At 42.1% G+C, this 21,660-nt stretch overlaps 1 protein-coding gene across 1 annotated transcript in view; it reads right to left on the bottom strand.

The window, feature by feature from the left end:
• Positions 1-21,660, bottom strand: part of LOC139367007 (histone-lysine N-methyltransferase 2C-like) — a 221,964-nt gene that overhangs the window by 184,503 nt on the left and 15,801 nt on the right. The window contains exon 3 of the mRNA XM_071104854.1: positions 1,147-1,235. Coding sequence (XP_070960955.1) covers positions 1,147-1,235 — 89 coding nt within the window. The remainder of the gene's footprint in view (positions 1-1,146; positions 1,236-21,660) is intronic.

Raw genomic sequence — 21,660 nt, 5'->3', positions numbered from 1 at the left:
AATTGTTTAAAAATATCTCCTGCCATGTCACTGATGCGTCGTGAAACAGTGTTGTTTGATGAAGGCATTGTCTGTATAGTTTTTTTTGTCTGTAAAGCATTGTCCCAGCCATATCCGTGGCAGCAGGAAGAATTAAGTCCTCCACAATAGTATGGGGCTTGCCTGCCCTAGCCACTCAGTAGCTCACCATATAAGATGCTTCTAGCCCCTTCTAATTAATGGTTTCTGTTGCTTTTATACATGTCTTACTACTCAAAAAACTCCTGTGGCTTATTTTTCAAATGGTCATGTTTTGTTTCTAAATGTCTGCGCAAGAGTGAAGGTTTTCCACGAGAGAGTAGCGGTTAATGTGATTGGATGTTAATTATTTGACTAGGCTACCTGTATTTGACATTGTGTTATTTCGCTGAATTCTAGACGGTTTAATTTTATTTTTTGCAGTGAAACAAGGCTACTCAAGCGAGAGAGAAAAACACCCAAATGTATAGCCCCGATGGAAAATATAAATGTACTATGAAAATGTGAAGATTAGTATTATTGAATTACATTTTTATTTGGTGTACCCCGATGACATTGCGCGTACCCCAGTTTGGGAATACCTGGTCTACAGGCATTGAGGAGGCAGCGGGTCTATATCGCGGAGGCAGCGGGTCTATATCGCGGGGGCAGCGGGTCTATATTGCGGGGGCAGCGGGTCTGCATCGCGGGGGCAGCGGGTCTGCATCGCGGGGGCAGCGGGTCTGCATCGCGGGGGCAGCGGGTCTGCATCGCGGGGGCAGCGGGCCTGCATCGCGGGGGCAGCGGGCCTGCATCGCGGGGGCAGCGGGCCTGCATCGCGGGGGCAGCGGGCCTGCATCGAGGGGGCAGCGGGTCTGCATCGCGGCGACAGTGGGTCTGCATCGCGGGGGCAGCGGGTCTGCATCGCGGGGGCAGCGGGTCTGCATCGCGGGGACAGCAGTCGTGCAACAACCAAAACCCCAACCTATTAGTGACGGCAGCCTAAACAAGCACACATGTATGAAGACAACAGCACACAAATATTAAAAGAGGAACACGCATGAAAGCACACACAAAGAGGCACACTGATACAGCCATGTACACACACACACAAACCTTTCCATGACGACAGAGACACAGTCAACTCACCCATATCCTGCATGTTCTCTGCTTCGGCGGTCTCCGTCCCGTCCATGCTGTCCTCATCCTCAACCTGGGCTCGGCCTCTGCTACGTCCCCTGGGACACACAGGGAGAGGAAACAGTCACTGATCTGATCTGCCTTTCAGGCTCTGCTCAAGGAGGAGCAACATTGTTACTTAGGTCTGCCTCACAAACTGAGGAGCTGCCTTTTGAAGTAGTATGAACAGTAATACAGGCATCAACAACAGGTAAACAGCCTTCGATCTCAACCTCATAGCTGAGCTTTATTGCAAGAGGAACAGCCCATAAGGGTGGCTAAGTTGAAGAATCTCAAATTTAACAAATCAAAATGTATTTCATATTTGAGATTCTTCAAAGTAACCCTTTGCCTTGATGACAACTTTGCACACCCTTGGCATTCTCTCAACCAGCTTCATAAGGTAGTCACCTGGAATGCATTTCAATTAACAGGTGTGCCTTGTTAAGTGTGAATGTGTGACATTTCTTTCCTTCTTAACCTTTTTGGGATAGGGGGCAGCATTTTCACTTTTGGATGAATAGCGTGCCCAGAGTGAACTGCCTCCTACTCTGTCCCAGATGCTAATATATGCATAGTAGTATTAGTATTGGATAGAAAACACTCTGACGTTTCTAAAACTGTTTGAATGATGTCTGAGTATAACAGAACTCATATGGCAGGCAAAAACCTGAGAAAAATCCAACCAGGAAGTGGAACATCTGAGGTTTGTAGTTTTTCAAAGCTTGGCCTACCGAATACACAATGAGATATGGATAAAGTTGCACTTCCTACGGCTTCCACTAGATGTCAACTGTCTTTAGAAACTGGTTTGAGGATTCTACTATAAAGGAGGGGCTCATAAGAGCTATTTGAGTCAGTGGTCTCATGACGTGCGCTCCCGACAGAGTTACCTCTCGTTCCAGTGCTTTTCTGAAGAAAAAGGAATTCTCCGGTTGGAACATTATTGATGTTTTATGTTAAAAACACCCTAAAGATTGATTCCATTCATCTTTTGACATGTTTCTAAAGGACTGTAACGGAACTTTTTGAGTTTTTGTCTGGATGAAGTGCCTGCGCCTCATGACGGATTACTGTGCTGAACACGCTAACAACAAGTGGCTATTTGGACATAAATTATGGAACTTTATGGAACAAATCAGTCATTTATTGTCGAACTGGGATTCCTGGGAGTGCCTTCTGATGAAGATCATCAAAGGTAAGTGAATATGTATAGTCTTGGTTCTAACTTTGTTGATTCCAAAATGGCGAATATTCCTCTGGCTGTTTTGGGTTCTGAGCGCCGTTCTCAGTTTATGTTTTTTCCGTTAAAAAACATTGAAATCTGACACAGCGGTTGCATTAAGGAGAAGTCCATCTTTAATTCTGTGAATAACACATAGTAATAGTATCTATTATCTATTATCAATGTTTATTATGAGTATTTCTGCAAAATCACCAGTTTTGGAATCAAATCATTACTGCACATAAGGCGCCAATGTAAACTGAGATTTTTGGATATAAATATGCACATTATCGAACAAAACATATACACATACACATGTATTGTGTACCATGATGTCCTATGAGTGTCATCTGATGAAGATTATCAAAGGTTAGTGATTAATTTTATCTATATTTCTGCTTTTTGTGACTCCCATCTTTGGCTGGAAAAATGGCTGTGTGTTTTTTTGACTTGGCTATGACATATGTTGTGCTTTCGCTGTAAAGCATGTTTGAAATAGGACACGATGGGTAGATTAACAAGAAGTTTCTTTCATTTGCTGTATTGGACTTGTTAATGTGTGAAAGTTACATATTTCAAAAAAATATTTTTGAATTTCGCACACTGCCTTTTCAGCGGAATGTTGTCGAGGGGTTCCCCTGCGCTAGAAAGGTCAACTTCTCTAGGGTAGGAGGCAGCATTTGGAATTTTGGATGAAAAGCATGCCCAAATTAAACAGCTTTCTACTCAGGCCCAGAAGATAGGATATGCATATAATTAGTAGATTTGGATAGAAAACACTCTAAAGTTTCCAAAACTGTTCAAATAATGTCTGAGTATAACAGAACTGATTTGGCAGGCAAACATCTGAGAAAAATCCATTCAGGAATTAGGATTTTTCTTTTTTTCTATTCAATGCCATTACAGTATCCATTGACTGAGGACTCAAATTGCAGTTCCTATGCCTTCCACTAGATGTCAACAGTCTAGAAATTTAGCAGTCTGAATGAGTGGACCCTGCCGTGTCACAGAGCGTTTTCATGCGCACGACCAGAGAGAGAGTTTCTTGTTTACCTTTTATATTGATGACGTTATTGTCCGGTTGAAATATTATAGATTAGTTAGGCTAAAAACAACCTGAGGATTGAATATAATTATCGTTTGACATGTTTCTATGAACTTTACGGATACAATTTGAATTTTTTTGTCTGCCTGTTGTGACTGCGTTTGAGCCTGTGGATTACAGAAGAAAACACGAACAAAACTGAGGTTTTCGGATATAAAAGAGAGACTATCGAACAAAAGGAACATATTTTGAATAAATTAATGTCTTCTGAGTGTCACCATATGAAGATCATCAAAGGTAAGGGATTCATTTTATCTCTATTTCTGACTTGTGTAACTCTTCTACTTGGCTGGTTACTGTTTGTAATGATTTGTCTGCTGTAACAAACAAGTAACAGACAACTGTTCACAGGACACTGAAATCAGGCATTCATAGTCAAATTGCTGCAAAGAAACCACTACTAAAGGACATCAATAAGGAAGAGACTTGCTTGGGCCAAGAAACACAATGGACATTAGACTGATGGAAATCTGTCCTTTGGTCTGATGAGTCCAAATTTGAGTTTTTTTGTTCCAACCTTTGTATGATTGTAAGATGCAGCGTAGATGAACGGATGACCTCTGCATGTGTGGTTTCCACCGTGAAGTATGGAGGTGGTGGTGTGATGGTGTTTTGCTGGGGACATGTGAGTCAGTGATTTAATTAGAATTCAAGGCACACTTAACCAGCATGGCTACCAAAGCATTCTGCAGCGATACCCCACCCCATCCCATCTGGTTTACGCTTAGTGGGACTATCATTTGATTTTCAACAGGACAATGACCCAACACTCCTCCAGGCTGTATAAGGGCTATTTGATCAATAATGAGAGTAATGAGTGCTGCATCAGATGACCTACCCTCCACAATCACCCGACATCAACCCAATTAAGATGGTTTTGGGATGAGTTGGACCACAGAGTGAAGGAAAAGCAGCCAACAAGTGCTCAGCGTATGTGGAAACTCCTTCAAGATTGTTGGAAAAGCATTCCTCATGAAGCTGGCTGAGAGAATGCCAAGAGTGTGCAAAGCTTTTAAGGCAAAGTGTGACTACTTTGAAGAATCTAAAATATATATGTTTTGATTTGTTAAACCCTTCCTTGGTTACGACATGATTCCATATGTTATGTCATAGTTTTAATGTCTTCACTATTATTCTACAATGTAGAAAATAGTAATAATCTTCAATGAGTAGGTGCCCTAACTTTTGACTGGTACTAGTATATATATATATTATTATTATTTTTCTTCTATTTTTAAGCCCTTTAAACCTGTGGCCAATAAATTCATCTCAAAATTGAACTTGAGCGAAAGCTCCCTCCATGTTTTTTTCAGTAACATTTGTTAGAGTGTGGTGGACCAAGGTTTGTTTCTGTTCACTTCTCTCTGGAGCACTGGAGTCCATAGCTCACCACTTCCCTTTCCTCCCCGGTCTGTAATAGGCCTAACCAACACTGTCAACACTGGTGTTGCAGCGATAGCAGCCAAATGGGACGCACCGCTCCACCTGGGGCTTACAGCTCAGCTGCTGGTGATATTGTGAAGGGCTCATTCTACAGAAAAACTCTATATAACATTGAAAAAAATGTGACACTTGAAATCATTTTCTACATGATTCCCACATGAACTGGGAGAGAGAGGATTGGTGCTCATATCAGTTCCCTTTACCAAGCAAAAGCAAAGTCATGAACCCTGTGGTGGTAGCAGACCGAACATGCAATGGAAACCAGGGCACCAAACCAGGGCATCCAAAACAAGCCCCTGGAGTGGAGAAAGAGGGATAGGACTGGGCAGACAACTAGGGCAAGAGAGAAAGCTGGAGGGAGAAAAACACACCTCTGTCTAGCTCTGAAAACTTGGCTGGACTATCTAGAACAGCTCATGCGTAGTGGATCTGTGCAAATGTAGCTTCTAAAAAGCTCTGGCACTTTCTGGCTCTCGATCGCTCCCTCTCTTTCTCTGTGCTACACAAGAACAAAGAGGTGCTATTCAGAGTACTTACCAATGTGGCTCTCTTAACTCAAAGCCTGCAACCCGGACCAAAAGGGCCTTCTCCTTTAGATCACGCGTCTTAACTCCGCAGGTTCACTCGACATTTGTACTCGATTGTTGAATTAAGATAAATAATAAGTAAAGAACTCCTCACCAAGGTCTCCCGAGTGGCGCAGTGGTCCAAGGCACTTCATCACAATGCTAGCTGTGCCACTAGAGATTATGGGTTCGGGTCCAAGCTCTGTCGCAACAGGCCCAGCGTCGTCCGGGTTAGGGGAGGGTTTGGCCGGCAGGGATGTCCTCGTCCCATCGCGCACTAGCGACTTCTGTGGCGGGCTGGCGCAGTGCATGCTGACAAGGTCGCCAGGTGTATGGTGTTTCCACCGACACATTGATGCGGCTGGATTCCGGTTTAAGTTGGCATTGTGTCAAGAAGCACTGCGGCTTTGTTGGGTTGTGTTTCAGAGGATGCATGGCTTTCGACCTTTGCCTTACCCGAGCCCATACGGTAGTGGCAGCGATGAAACAAGACTAACTACTAATTGGATACCACGAAATTGGGGGAAAACCCTCATTAAAAACCCTCACCTTGTTGTCTAGGTCTTAATTGAAAGGAAACACCAAAAATCTGCAGACACTCGGCCCTCCGTGAAATTATTTTGACACCTCTACTTTAGGATGGACTAGCCTAGATGTAGATTGGTTCAGAACACTATGACTGAGCTGGTCCAAATAACATTAGGTTCTTCTGAAGCAGCCTAACCCCCATAAAGCAAGAGCAGAATCAGAAAGCGGGATATACACATCAAAAGGAAGACACTTCCTGGGTTTGTGCTCAGTTGGGGACAAAAAAATATTCCAGCAATGCAATAAGCTGTTTCAAAGCCAAAACTCATTGGACGGCAAAAGCAAGGACTAGCGGCCTCGAAAGCAAACCAACCAAACACAAAGTTTGTGGAGGGAAATATTGGGTTTCCACTGCAAACAACTGAGGCTTTGCGGCCTATTCCACCTTGCACAATGCGGTGGCGAGGTCAGGGGCTGAGGCATCAGGTAACCAGGGTTGGGTTTCTGGGATGGAGACGGACACCGCTATTGACGCTGCCATCGGCAACCGAATCCCAGTACTCTGATCAATGACCAACATCATTGAAAATGCAAGGCCATTGTGTCCTGGAACAGGTTTAATCCAGGTCAACTGGTCTGGCCAGACTGATTCCTCTCCTTTCCACACCAAGCATAGTAACTAGTAGCCTAATCCACTGTTCAGCATGTTTCATCTAGCCTGCACTGCAAGGTACTGGTTTTATTTATTAGAAATTCATGCCAACCTCAAACACCAATTCTACAACTTCTCCAAAATGACTGATGGCCACTGTACAACATTCTCGGTTGTCTCAAAGGCTTGAAACTACCTTTTTGGTCCATCAACCACTCTGGCAGGTAGATTTAGTTAAGTTAGTTGAGAATGCTTTGTAAATGATTCTAAAACAATAAATGTATTACTAGACCAGAGTCATTTAAACAAAATACCACAGATGAGACTAATTTCACATGCCCCTTTAAGAGTGGGAGATTACCGTGGGAAAAAGACTCATGTTTGTACCTGTGAGATTGAGTCTGGCTAATCTGACCAGTAGCCGTGTTGTCTTCTCTTCCCTAGCAGTTGAAACTCAAAAATTGGAAAAACAAACTTGCTTGTGAACAAAACAATGCAAATAACCAAGAAACACTAGGATGAAGTCTCACTTCAGTATACTTTAGTTTCAAGTAAATTAGACCAACTTTTATACCTGTGCGCAGCGCTTCTAAAAATGTATCTTTCACTCAGCACGTGCACACAGCCCCCAGCCAGTCAGTGTTGCTGCGCGAGGTGGGATAGGCTATATAAGATTTGTAGCTATGAAACAAAATGGCAGAAATACTTAGAAAACAGCTACTGCAGCACAAATGCGAGTGAAATGCTCGCACTGTGGCTGGTGAAATATACATTTTACCCGCCAACGGAAAAATCTAACGGTTGGCGGGTGTTCATTTTAGGCACTGGTTGTCTCCAAATCTGTGTCCTCAACAGATGAAGTAAAAGGACTTGATAGGTGGAAGCCAGACCAGACCTTTTAGTCATTAAGGAAACGATATGAGGAAGGGAAGGTTTTCTAGGGTACCTAGTTTAGCAATATGTTGGACATGCATGGCAGTTCAAGAGGTGGTGGAGCTGCGGCTGCCCATAGAATGGATCACACTTGAGGGATTTCCAATTGGACAGTTTAAGTTAACGGTGGAACAGTGGTCGAACACCAACAATGTCAAGTGGCCCATGTTTGCAAAAAGAATGCAAGGACCCTCAATATATGCAACCTCCAGACAATTAATGTTCTAGTGTCAAGTGACTGATAATAAGACTGATAAGTAAATAAGTGAAAAGCCTCTCAAAAAACCTCTTAGGATTCGTTGGTTAATCCATGCATGAAGCCAAACAATGCCCAACCCCACGAGAGACCTCTAAACAAACAAGAAGAAAAACAGAAGTACCGTGATGCTTACTGGTATGCAGGCACTGCATAATACATGCATCATGGCTATGTGACTTCCCACTTCCCAGAATCCATGGGTTTTGCCAAGTGGGGGCACCTAAATGGATTTTACATGTACCTGTCCTAACTCCCGTGCATCACAGAGGTAAACAAATGATGAAATGTGGGCTAATGTGTAACCCGAAGGCAGAAAAGGCAGATCCTTTCACATGCTGCAGTCCAGTCGGAGATGAAAAGGTGCCACTCGCACAGAAAAACGGCAGTGACAATCCTAAATAAGGCTCTTGGCATTTCTCTTTTCAATGCCAAGAGCACCAGAGATAATTTTCCATTTTGTGCAAAACTTTTGAACAAAACCCTTTTTCTAACCACCCGCTAGTCAGAGAGAAGAAGGGATGAGGACGGTCCTAAAGACATGGCCCAGCCTAAGTGAACCGGTGTAGCATCCATTGGTCATATGGCCCAGGAGGAACTCTTGGAAAACTGTCATGTTACAGTCTTACAGGAGTATGCTTATCGTCGTCATCAGCCAACTTAACTCCAATAAATAACATTTTATTGGTCACATTCACATATTTAGCAGATGTTATGTGGGTGTAGCAAAATGCTTGTGTTCCTAGCACCAACAGTGCAGTTGCATATAACAATTCACAACAATACACAAATCTAAAAGTAGAATAGAATACAGTATATATATATATATATATATAAATAATGAGTAAATCTGTATGAAAACATTATTAAAGTGCCTAGAGTTCCATTGTTAAGGTTGCCTGCGATTCCATGTCTATGTATATAGGGCAGCAGCCTCTCAGGTGCAGGGTGGTACCCGGCTAGTGATGGCTATTTAACAGTCTGAAAATGGTTTTGATGCACCTGTACTGTCCTCGCCTTCTGGATGATAGCGGGGTGAACAGGCCGTGGCTCGGGTGGTTGATGTCCTTAATTGATCCTTTTGGCCTTCTTTTGACATCGGGTGCTGTAGGTGTCCTGGAGGGCAGGCAGTGTGCCCCCAGTGATGCGTTGGGCTGACTGCACCACCCTCTGGAGTGCCCTGCGGTTGCAGTGCTCCAGTTGCCGTACCAAGTGGTGATACACCCCGACTGACTGGGTGTTCTCAATTGTGCATCTGTAAAAGTTTGAAGGTCTTAGGGGCCAAGCTGAATTTCTTCAGGCCCCTGAGGTTGAAGAGGCGCTGTTGCGCCTTCTTCACTACACTGTATGTGTTGGTGGACCATTTGAGATTGTCAGTGACCTGTACACAGAGGTACTTTCCAGCTTTCCACCTTCTCCACTGTGGTCACGTCGATGTGGATAGCTAATCATTCAAATTCATTGTTACTGGTTCACATAAACAGAGCCCACCCCCCATTTATCTAAGTTTAGGCTACCGTTAGTCTTAGATTCCACTAAAAATGAAAATGTACTGGTTCATATAAAGAGCCTCCCCAACAGAAACACCAATACAGGACCAATCAAAGTGCTACTCTTGTTAATTCCAAATCCATGCACATTTTACATTTGCACCACTCAAAAGCAGGTGGTATCGAACAGAAGCAGACAGTCACAAAAATATGAATTTGAAGGTCATTTGTGTTTGTTTTTTGTCTGTTTGTTTTTTTAACATACATCCAGAAACTTAAAGCCACAATTCTACTACAGTGAGAAACGGAGCAGGTAGTGTTTGACAGAGAGAGGGAGAAGAAAAAAAGAAAAGCTGTTGTTGCAAGTAGTTCCAGCTCGTAAGGCAGTGGCGAAATCCCGGCATGGATTAACTGGCTGGGATGGGGCACACCCCCTTCTCCATAGCCGTTTCCCAGCATGCCATTTAACCATTTCCTCTGTTTTTACACTTCCAAGCTTTTACAAGCAATTGTTTAAACCAGATTCAAAACAAAGCGCAATGCTAGGGGCTAGAAACCTTTGATATGCGGACTCACAGGACATTCCCTCCTCACAACCAAAAGCAAACAAGGGTAAATTAAATTTACCTTCAACCTATTCATTACCTGCAAGAGCCATGTTGCAAATAAGTACTCCTAGGATTTTTGTTTAAACTCCAACACAAAAACTAGGTTGAGCTTTGGGGTTGAGATCTGGCAACCACAAAAAAAAACTATTGTGCATTACTGCGACACAGAGGCATGGAGGTTATTTTAGGGTAACATCAATGGCGACTAGGTCTGACCACTAAAGGGGCCAAATGTAATGTGACTATTGTATTGATACATCCGTAAGGCCAAGATATTGAATGTGTATTAAGCCCCTTATACAATACAGTAACAGCAGACCCAGGAACAACCAGGGTTCCTAGTCTGGTGTATTTGGGGCTTTCTTAAATCACATTCATTGATAACCATCAACCAACTGCCTTCCACCCCTATTTCACTGCTGACACAATTCTATGCCACCAATAACATTTAAGAAATACCAATGCTCTGAAATACCTTTCAAAATGATATAATTGTGTCCATATTGCAAATAAGCATCTCTGTCAAAGCTATTTGTAAGCACCCTCATGATTGACAGCTGTACTGAAAAAACCATGCCAGCCATTTAGACAGTCAGGTAACAGTTTTGGTGATTCAATGCCCAGACCCCTTGGGCATTGCCACAACGGGAGAAATGAACAGACGCAGCAGCCATTAGGTTATGTAAGCAGTCTCAAGGAGGTACCTCTAAGCTCTTGCAGTCTATGTAAAAAAATAAATGTAAAAAGCCTGGCACACAGAGACACACTTCAGTGACATAAGCAGCGGGTCTTGGACAAGCACAGTGGAGTCTAGGGACAAGCACAGTGGAGTCTAGGGACAAGCACAGTGGAGTCTAGGGACAAGCACAGTGGAGTCTAGGGACAAGCACAGTGGAGTCTAGGGACAAGCACAGTGGATTCTAGGGACAAGCACAGTGGATTCTAGGGACAAGCACAGTGGATTCTAGGGACAAGCACAGTGGATTCTAGGGACAAGCACAGTGGATTCTAGGGACAAGCACAGTGGGTCTAGGGACAAGATTTCCTTCAGAAAAAGATAGGAGCTATGAGGAAGAGGGAAGCGAAATCTTTGCAGAAAAATTTAGCAATTTCCTCTGAAAAAGGGTTCTTCTAGATAGAAAGCAAGCTTGGTCGTTTCTGACATAAAAAGAAAGGTATGAGTTGCAAAAGGTCAAGGCAATAATTCCGATATAGATTGAGCCCTATAAATCATTGTTATTCAAGGATACGTTGTTTATTCCCCATCTGGGACATATTAAGATCGCCTCGGTGTGAGTGTGTATTTGTTGCGCGCCCACGATCCATGTCCACACATACACACCTTGTGAAGAAAAACAAGGACTACCTGGAACAGAGCCTCTAGGAAGTGGCAGACAGATCACATAACAGCTGTAACACCATACAACAGCGCATATACATTACACTGTATGTATAGAAGAATGCTAATGGGAAAACAGGAAAGGAGCAGTGTCATCCACACGCACATTTTCCAGGAAGTCAGCGATGACATCATTTGAACACCAGCCATGATTTATGGTCCATAATCAGCCAGGTGATATTTTGACTATGCCAACCAAGCTGTCCCAAGTTCTCAATAGCACTAAGTAGCATCAAGCCATTTAAAAAGGCACAATATGGGATATTCCCAGTTGTCCAATGGCAATTTCAAATAAGCTGCATGAAAATAAATACCTTAGAAATACCTCATTAGCTTAGTACAGCTGTCGTACCCAATCATTACTGACTGTCAGTTGCATCCATAGCTCATGCGTGGTTACATTTCTCCAGCATCATCCCTCAGCTTTATACCAAATCAAGTGACGGGGGAAAAAATAACCTTAGGATTGTGGGCTTTCAGTCATATTTTCTATCCAATACTATGTTTTTGTGTGTATGTGAATAACTAACGTCAGAGAGTTTGGTAAAGTTCAAGCATAATCTTTTACTCAGATATAACATGTTACAGGTCACAACATCCTAATCAGACATTCATAATGCACCTGTTTATATATCTTAGATGATGTGAATAATGCCAAGCCAGTGGGGCACTTATCTTAACATCTTCCTTTTCATATAGAACTAGCTTATATTAGAGGTCAGCCAATTAATTAGGGCCGATTTCAAGTTTTCATAGCAATCGGAAATATGTATTTTTGGACGCCGATTTTGCAGCTTTTTAATTGTTTTTTATTCTTTATTTAATCTTTATTTAACTAGGCAAGTCAGTTAAGAACACATTCTTATTTTCAATGACGGCCTAGGAACGAGGCAGAACGACAGAATTGTACCTTGTCAGCTCGGGGGATCCAATCTTGCAACCTTACAGTTAACTAGTCCAACGCTCTAACCAACTGCCTCACGAGAAGCGGGTGGTAGGCAGCAGCAGGCTCGTAATAGCCAAAGGTATATGGTTTAGAGAGAAATAGTCAACGCGTTATTATTCCTGTAATAACTTGCGGCTGAACTTGAAAGGGGTTCCTTTGTTATTTTACCGATCATGTCTTCAATAGAGAATGTCTTGATCTACTTCAAATAAGGTCTGTGTTTCGTGCAGGCTTAAACCGCCTCTGAGTTTTGATACCCCTGTAAATCTCACTAGGATAAGGTAACGTTTGTCAAAATATTTTCATAAATCCCCTCTACAAAAAAAAATGATCTTCGCTTATATTTAGCCAATATTGATCAGAGTTACCTTGTCCTATGGATATCTACACAGCTATAAAATTGGCAAGGTGATGTAAGCCTACAGGAAACACATACCTTATTTTAAGTGAATCTGAAAATATCCCATGGAATAAATGAATGAAGGAACCGCTTTTCAGATTTTGCTAGAACTTTGGTAGTCAATTCTTACCATGTCCATTATTGTTTTCAACATGCATCACAGGTAGCTTACTCTATTTTTATTCAAACAGTTGAGAGTATTTGTCTCATAAGCACTCTTCAGTATCATTGTCACTTCAGAGCTGTGTGTGTATTTTACAGATGGCAGAGAAAAGCAGAGGACCAGTGTGGGACTATTACATGGAATTGGCACCAGGGAAAGCAAGGTGTCTTATTTGTGATAAAGATGTAAGATTTAAAATACCACCAACCTGTGGAATCACCTTAAGAACACCCATCCAAAAGCCCATATGTATTATATTAAGTTTGAAAAAAGTGTTCAATGTTCATTCAGTATTGTTGCAATTGTCATTTTTGGCTTTTTTGGTCCTCCAATAATCGGTATCGGCATCGAAAAATCATAATCGGTCGACCTCTAGCTTATATATGTGGCACACAGCCACAAAATGTTTAATTTCTTGGGTCATGTTGGACCAGAATACTGAGCCTCTGGCTTTTCTTAAGACTGGCTTCGACCAGAGTGCCCTGCATGGATACGAGAGAGAATCATTGGGCGTCGAGTTTCTGGCACTACCACCCTGTCGCCTTTGTTGACAACCTCTTCCTGCATTGTGAGTGTGCCTCTATGTCCAGTAGTCCCTACTCTTTCTTGTGTCCGGCCAGCCTCTTAGGATAAAAGACTGACGCATTCAAGAACTATTGTCCTCTGCTGAATGAGCTTTAATAGCATCCCGTGTCTGTGGGGAGATGTGAACCATGCTACTGATCAAAACATCAACCTCAGCCTGTAGAGCATACACTGTCTCATTTGTCCGATATTGCAGGTGACTAGTTGTTGGTAGTGCTGCTCTAGACAAGAAATCTGCAATGTGAAGTTATATTCCTTTCTTGTATAGTACCTGTAGTTGATAACGTTGAAGCATCATCCTTTGAAGTCGCTTCAATGCAGTCAGATTCTTTTTTAAGATAACCTCAAGCGGCTTGTGATCAGTGTGCACTGTGATAAAGTCCCTATCATGAAGGTATTGATCAAAACTGTCACAGGAGAACACTATGGCTAGGCACTCCTTTTAAATTTGGGCATATCCTTGCTCCATGGGTGTCAACGTCCTTGAAGCAAGAGCACTGCCCCTAGGCTTTTGTCACTTGCATCACATTGTAGGGTCACTTCTTCAGGGAGGTCATAGTACATAAGTATTGGTTGGTTGCTTACAAACTTCTTGATTTGCTCCAATGCATCATCATGTTGAGGAAGCCATGCCAATAGCACATCTTTATTGGTCAGCCGACACAATGGTCACATATGTCAGACAGATGAGGTAGGAATTTGGCTGAGTAATTTACAAAACCAAGCAATCGGTGCACTACTTTTGCATCTGTAGATGGCGGCATTTGCTGTACTGCCTCCACCTTCTTGGGGTCTGGCTTCAGACCTTCAGCTGTCAAAAGATGTCCAATGTATTTAATACTTGTGAGCCTGAGCTTGACTTTGTCTTTATTCAGATTCTTCTCACTTGCTCTTTGTAAGAGCCAAGTCAGGTTGTGGTCATGGTCCACAGCCGTATACCAGGATGTCATCAGCTATGACGCTTATTCTTGGTAGTCCCTGAAGTGCTACATGTTGCCTTCACTGATATTCCTCTGCAGCAGGTTTCACTCCAAAAGGTAACCTTGTCCACCGGTATCTACCATTGCGTGTCCAAAATGTGGTGAGGTAACTATCTTCATCCAAACATAAATGACCGTACCCATTTTTTGAATCCATAACCGAAAATATCTTTGCGTTTTCCAGGCTAGGCAGTATCTCTTCAATGGCAGGCATTTGGTAATGTGCCCTACACAAGGTTTTGTTCTGGGCACTTGGATCAAGGTAGACTCTTTTTTTTCCAGGTTTTTCCACCACAACCATGTTGCTTATCCACTTAGTAGGTTTGATGACCTTCGTAATGACATCCTGTTCCTCCATTGAATCAACAGCCTTCAGAATCTTTTCCTTCAGTGGAATAGGGGTTCTGTCGGGAAGCTGTTGAACTGGTCTAACGGACTCATCCACCACTAGGCGAAGCTCACCTGGCAGAGCCCCCATCCCTTCAAAAATGTCCTCAAACAGTTTCAGTATTGCCTCAGATGTACGAGCCTGATGGGAACTTTTGTTTTTCTTTAGTGCTGACGTGATGAATGACATGTTGGTGGTTGAGCTGTAGCAAATTTAGCTTTTCATACATTTCTGTTGAAAGGAGGCACTTTTGGAAGGTTTTCACCACTTGGAACTTTAGCACATTTCCCCATCATGATTGGCTTGTAGTTCACACTCCACTACTGGTGTAATAATCGAGCCATTGTACAGCCTTAGCCTTGCCTTGCTTGGTTGAGGCTTTGGATCTCCATCCTGCATTACTAGCATAAAGTCTCTGGAGCTGAGTATATTGACAGTTGAGCCACTCTCTAACTGGCATTTGATACTGCTGCTTGGTTCATAATCGCAGTTCTCACATGTCAGTGGGGTAAGCTTTAAGTTAGTAAACCATTTATCTTTGCCACTTTGAACAGAATTAACATCTGTCATGTATAGCATGTCCGCTTCTTCATCATCATTTTGATCACTGCATGTATCCTGTTCTAGCAGATTGACAGGCTTACTTTGTCTGTCTGTACACTTTTTTTCCCACAGAATTTGCATTTAACCCCATATGCTGGGTATTTCGCTCTTGCGTGTGTTGATCCACAGTACGTGGACCCTTCTTTAGTATTTCTCCGCCTTAGAATACTGTCCGATGAATTATGTTTCCATTTTCTATCGACACGGTCTCTGTATTTGTTCTCTGTATTTGAGTGGCACAATTGACAGATTCAGGGACAGTGTTCATCTTTTTTAATTGGGTCTGTGTCTGTTCACTTGCTCTGCATATATCTATGGCTTTATTCAGAGTGTAAGTTGTGGTTCATGCAGCATACTTGCTTTTATCTTTACAGACAATCATTTTGTCTCTCAATGACCCGAAATCACATGAATACGACCATTGACGCAACCTCACAACATATTGACCACGTCTCTGCTTGAGTTTGATCTCATGTGTTAAAAAGGAATCTTTCATAAATCACATTACAGGTAAGTTCAAAATGTCTTTGCAAACCGTCAAGGTTTTTCTTTGAATATTTTCTGTCCTCTTCCCCCAGATCTAGGTGACGCTGAAGCATATGCCACTCTTCCAATAACACTGAGCAGTGTTGCCACTCTCACATGCAGGTCTTTTTTATATCTAAACCTGTAGCGATTTCATAATTCTCCTTCTGATCATGGAAGAACAAACAGTTCTGATACAAATCACCTTTCATGTCCATGGAGCTAGGCATCAGAATTTGACTGAGACATTGTATGCTCTTTGTCCTCGCTCATTTGTTCCTCTTATTCAAGTCTTTCCCGCAGCGCTCGACTTCTTCAAGCTCTGTCAAACCGGTTGTTGATCATTGCTAGACAACCATTCTCAGGTCTTGCCATAGATCTCCAAGTAGATTGAAGTCAAAACTGTAACTCGGCCGCTCAGGAACATTCACCGTCTTCTTGATAAGCAACTCCAGTAACTGGCCTTGTCATTTAGGTTTTTGTCCTGCTGAAAGGTGAATTTATCTCCCAGTGTGTGGGGGAAAGTAGACAACCAGGTATTCCCTTTAGGATTTTGCCTGTGCTTAGCTCCATTCCGTTTCTTCTTTATCCTGAAAAGAATTCCCCAAAACAAATCACAAGCATACCATTAACATGATGCAGCCACCACCATGCTTGAAAATATGGATAGTGGTACTCGGTAATGTGTTTCACTTGCCCCAACCATAATACTTTGTATTCAGGACAAAAAGTGAATTGATTTGCCATACAGTTCCTTCTTTTCACTCTGTCAATTACAGTTGAAGTCGGAAGTTTACGTATTAAAACTAGTTGTTCAACTACTCCACACATTTCTTATTAACAAACTATAGTTTTGGCATGTCGGTTAGGACATCTACTGGCATGACACCAGTCATTTTTACAACAATTGTTTACAGACAGATTTCACTATAATTCACACTGTATCACAATTCCAGTGGGTCAGAAGTTTATATACACTAAGTTGACTGTGCCTTTAAAAAGTTCTGTCTCCTAGAGATGAACGTACTTTGGTGCGAAAAGTGCCAATCAATCCCAGAACAGCAGCAAAAGGACCTTATGAAGATGCTGGAGGAAACGGGTGCAAAAGTATCTATATCCACAGTAAAACTAGTCCTATATCGACATAGCCTGAAAGGCCACTCAGCAAGGAAGAAGCAACTGCTCCAAAACCGCCATATAAAAGCCAGACTACGGTTTGCAACTGCACATGGGGACAAAGATCATTATTTTTGGAGAAATGTCCTCTGGTCTGATGAAACAAAAATAGAACTGTTTGGCCATAATGACCATTGTTATGTTTGGAGGAAAAAGGGGGAGGCTTGCAAGCCGAAGAACACCATCCCAACCGTGAAGCACGGGGTGGCAGCATCATGTTGTGGGGGTTCTTTGCTGCAGGAGGGGCTGGTGCACTTCACAAAATAGATGGCATCATGAGAAAATAAAATTATGTGGATATATTGAAGCAACATCAAGACATCAGTCAGGAAGTTGAAGCTTGATCGCAAATGGGTCTTCATAATGGACGAAGCATACTTCCAAAGTTGTGGGAAAATGGTTTAAGGACAACAAAGTCAGGGCCTCCCGGGTGGCGCAGTGGTTAAGGGCGCTGTACTGCAGCGCCAGCTGTGCCATCAGAGTCTCTGGGTTCGCGCCCAGGCTCTGTCGTAACCGGCCGCGACCGGGAGGTCCGTGGGGCGACGCACAATTGGCCTAGCGTCGTCCGGGTTAGGGAGGGCTTGGTCGGTAGGGATGTCCTTGTCTCATCGCGCACCAGCGACTCCTGTGGCGGGCCGGGCGCAGTGCGCGCTAACCAAGGTTGCCAGGTGCACGGTGTAGCCTCCGACACATTGGTGCGGCTGGCTTCCGGGTTGGATGCGCGCAGTACGGCTGGCTGGGTTGTGTATCAGAGGACGCATGACTTTCAACCTTCGTCTCTTCTGAGCCCGTTATAGCTACTACAACAATTGGATAACACGAAATTGGGGAGAAAAAGGGGTAAAAAAATAATTAAAAAATAATAATTAAAAAATAAAAAAGGACAACAAAAAGTCCTATAGAAAATCTGTGGGCAGAACTGAAAAAGCATGCGCGAGCAAGGAGACCTACAAACGTGATTCAGTTACACAAGCTCTGTCAGGAGGAATGGGCCAAAATTCACCCAACTTATTGAGGGAAGCTTGTGGAAGGCTACCCGAAACGTTTGACCCAAGTTAACCTCTCTGGGATATTTGGGACGCTAGCGTCCCACCTGGCCAAAAGCCAGGGATAATGCAGAGCCCCAAATTCAAATAAATTATAATAAAAATCAAACTTTCATTAAATCACACATGCAAGATACCAAATTAAAGCTACATTAATTGTGAATCCAGCCAACATGTCAGGTTTCAAAAAGGCTTTTCGGCGAAAGCAAACAATGCTTTTATCTGAGGATAGCACCTCCGTAAACAAAGATAGAAAAGCATATTTCAACCCTGCAGGCGCGACACAAAACGCAGAAATGAAAATATAATTCATGCTTTTGTTGGCACTCCGATATGTCCCATAAACATCACAAATGGTCCTTTTGTTCGATTAATTCCGTCGATATATATCCAAAATGTCCATTTATTTGGCGTGTTTGATCCAGAAAAACACTGGTTCCAATTTGCTCAACGTGACTAGAAAAGATCTCAAAAGTTACCTGTAAACCTTGCCAAAACATTTCAAACTACTTTTGTAATACAACTTTAGGTCTTTTTTTACGTAAATAATCGATAAAATTGAAGACGGTGTTCAATACAGGAGGAAAACAAACTGTAGCTAGCTTTCTGGTCACGCGCCTCTAACAGCACACTTCAAGTTACCCTAGTTCTGAACAGTGCTACTTCTTCATTACACAAAGGAAAAACCTCAACCAATTTCTAAAGACTGTTGACATCCAGTGGAAGCGGTAGGAACTGCAAGAAGGTCCCTTAGAAATCTAGATTCCCAATGAAACCACATTGAAAAGAGAGTGACCTCAAAAAAATATATTTTTCTGAATTATTTTTTCCTCTGGGTTTCGCCTGCTAAATAAGTTCTGTTATACTCGGTTATAAGTTCTGTTATAGACATGATTCAAACAGTTTTAGAAGGTTCAGAGTGTTTTCTATCCAAAACTACTAATAATATGCATATCTTATCTTCTGGGGATGAGTAGCAGGCAGTTGAATTTGGCCATGCATTTCATCCAGACGTGAAAATACTGCCCCGTCACCAAGAAGTTAAACAATTTAAAGGCAATGCTACCAAATACTAATTGAGTGTATGTAAACATCTGACCCACTGGGAATGTGATGAAAGAAATAAAAGCTCAAATAAATCTCTCTACTATTATTCGCTAGCGTCCCACCTCGCCAACAGCCAGTGAAATTGCAGGGCGCCAAATTCAAAACAGAAATCCCATAATTAAAATTCCTTAAAACATACAAGTGTTATACACCATTTTAAAGAAACTTCTTGTAAATCTAACCACAGTGTCCAATTTCAAAAAGGCTTTACTGCGAAAGCACACCATGTGATTATGTTAGGTCACCACCTACTCACAGAAAACCAGTCTTTTTCCAGCCAAGGAGAGGGCTCACAAGAGTCAGTCATCACTAACCTTTAATGATCTTCGTCAGATGGCACTCATTGGACTTCATGTTACACAATACATACATGCATGTTTAGTTCGATAAAGTTCATATCTTTATCCAAAAATCTCAGTTTATTTTGGCGCGTTATGTTCAGAAATGCATGGTCTCAAACAAACATCTGGTGAAAGTGCAGAGAGCCACATCAAATTACAGAAATATTAATCATAAACATTGATAAACGATACAAGTGTTAAACATATGAATAAAGATAAACTTCTCCTTAAGACACACAAATTACCAGAGGGAGTCCGACCAGCAATTGGTTGGATTGTGCTGGGCCAAGCTCAGACCTGCTGCGCTGTTCAAAAAAGAAATAAAAATAACACAGCTAGTGACTGACTAGCACCCGTTGTCTCACTCTCTCCTTCCTGCTGCAGCGACCACCAGAGAACATCAAAGTGTTTATCATGCCGTCAATGTTGCTGAAGCAGAGAAGTTCTGTTAAAGAAATCCATTCATTTGAAATCCCTATTCCCTTAACCCTTGCACTCTTAACGTGAAACATGTATTTGCACGTGACTATCATTACTAGAGAACGTTGGTTATTTAAGTATTACTCCACAATGTCCGTTATTCCAGAGGACGAGTCGGACGGGATTCGTTTTTTTCCAAACTGCAACTCTTTATTTCTTCCCAATAAATTGACAGTTATGCCAGAAGCCTGAAGATTTTTTATTCTGGGCGTGAAGACACAGTATTTCAACATGTCCAGGTGATATGGCCACACTGATAACTCAAGCTTGGTTCCAAGTTTCTAAACCATACCAAACTGTCACCATATTTGAATTGAGGAAGTGTGATCATAATCATTAGGACATTTGAGCAATCTGCAGTATGTCCTAGATGCCCCCCAGCCTTCAGATTTGAGCTAAACAGCGCAATTGCACTTCAGATATGTTAAAGCTTTGGATGTGAAAGTATACATTTCCAAACCTTTTGGTCAGTTGCATGCTGCTTTGAGATCTATTAACAGCAAGGGTTGCATTAAATAGGCTCAATATTTGTTAATTATGCATTTGGCAATATTCAAGTAATAAAGTATTCCCTGTGAAAGTTGATATATAAATGGCCCACGTGTAGCCTGTGAATGACCAGCTCAAAAATCGGTCTTAGATAGCAAAATTTGAAATTGTGTTTATTTTATTTTTATTTTTTTTAATTGGATAACAGTATAGACTCAGAGCTACAAAATTGTATATCATACAATACAGTTGAGGAACAACGGAAAAGTAATTCTGCTTTGAAAGTTGATAAACTTGTAAACTCACTTTTGAGAAAATGGCCTTTGAATGTTTTGGTACTACTACTGGAGAGCCCTTCTTTGTCTACACCGATTCATCATAGGTTGTTTTCATGTTATCCAGAAGTCGGTGACTAAAACTGTGCTGTCAGATTGTCAGTTTGTAAATTCAGAGCGTTTCACTCTGAGTGTTTAGAGCGCACACTGGATGCTCTGGGTGATGAGAAGGGTTGATCCAAACGTTCTGACCTCACAACTGCAGTCAAGCACCCAAGCTAAATGGCTAACATTGGCTAGTTTGCCAGCTACTTCCAGACACAAATTAGATCATGGTGACCATTTTACTCACCCTAACAGAGCTGATTGGGCTGTTTTCATGTTATCCAGAATGTTGGTAACTGTGCTGCTGGCAACAATTTAATTACGCTTTTTTGCCAACATTTACTGACACCGGCCATATTCAACAGGTGTTGAGCATTTGTAAATTCATCAGTTATTCTGTGCTCTGGCACACTCAGACGAGAATGCTCAGAAATCGGACTACATAGCCAGATAATTTACAAACGCACCTGAAATGGTTACTTGCATAGTGGAGTCTTTTGTTAAGACATGTAGCTAGCTAGCTAGGTAAACAATTTACCATAATCCCAACTCGTGACGTTACTACCATGCATGAATCTGCAGGTATCTAACCAACCAGGTTCAATGTTAGCTAGCCAAGCAAATGGCTCTGAGATATAATTAATAAGATCATACATGTAACATACGCTAG

Source organism: Oncorhynchus clarkii, chromosome 15, assembly GCF_045791955.1.
Source record: "Oncorhynchus clarkii lewisi isolate Uvic-CL-2024 chromosome 15, UVic_Ocla_1.0, whole genome shotgun sequence".
In the NCBI taxonomy this organism is placed as follows: Eukaryota; Metazoa; Chordata; class Actinopteri; order Salmoniformes; family Salmonidae; genus Oncorhynchus; species Oncorhynchus clarkii.
The sequence above is the reverse complement of the archived record's forward strand: the minus strand, read 5'-3'. Positions and strand labels throughout refer to the sequence as shown.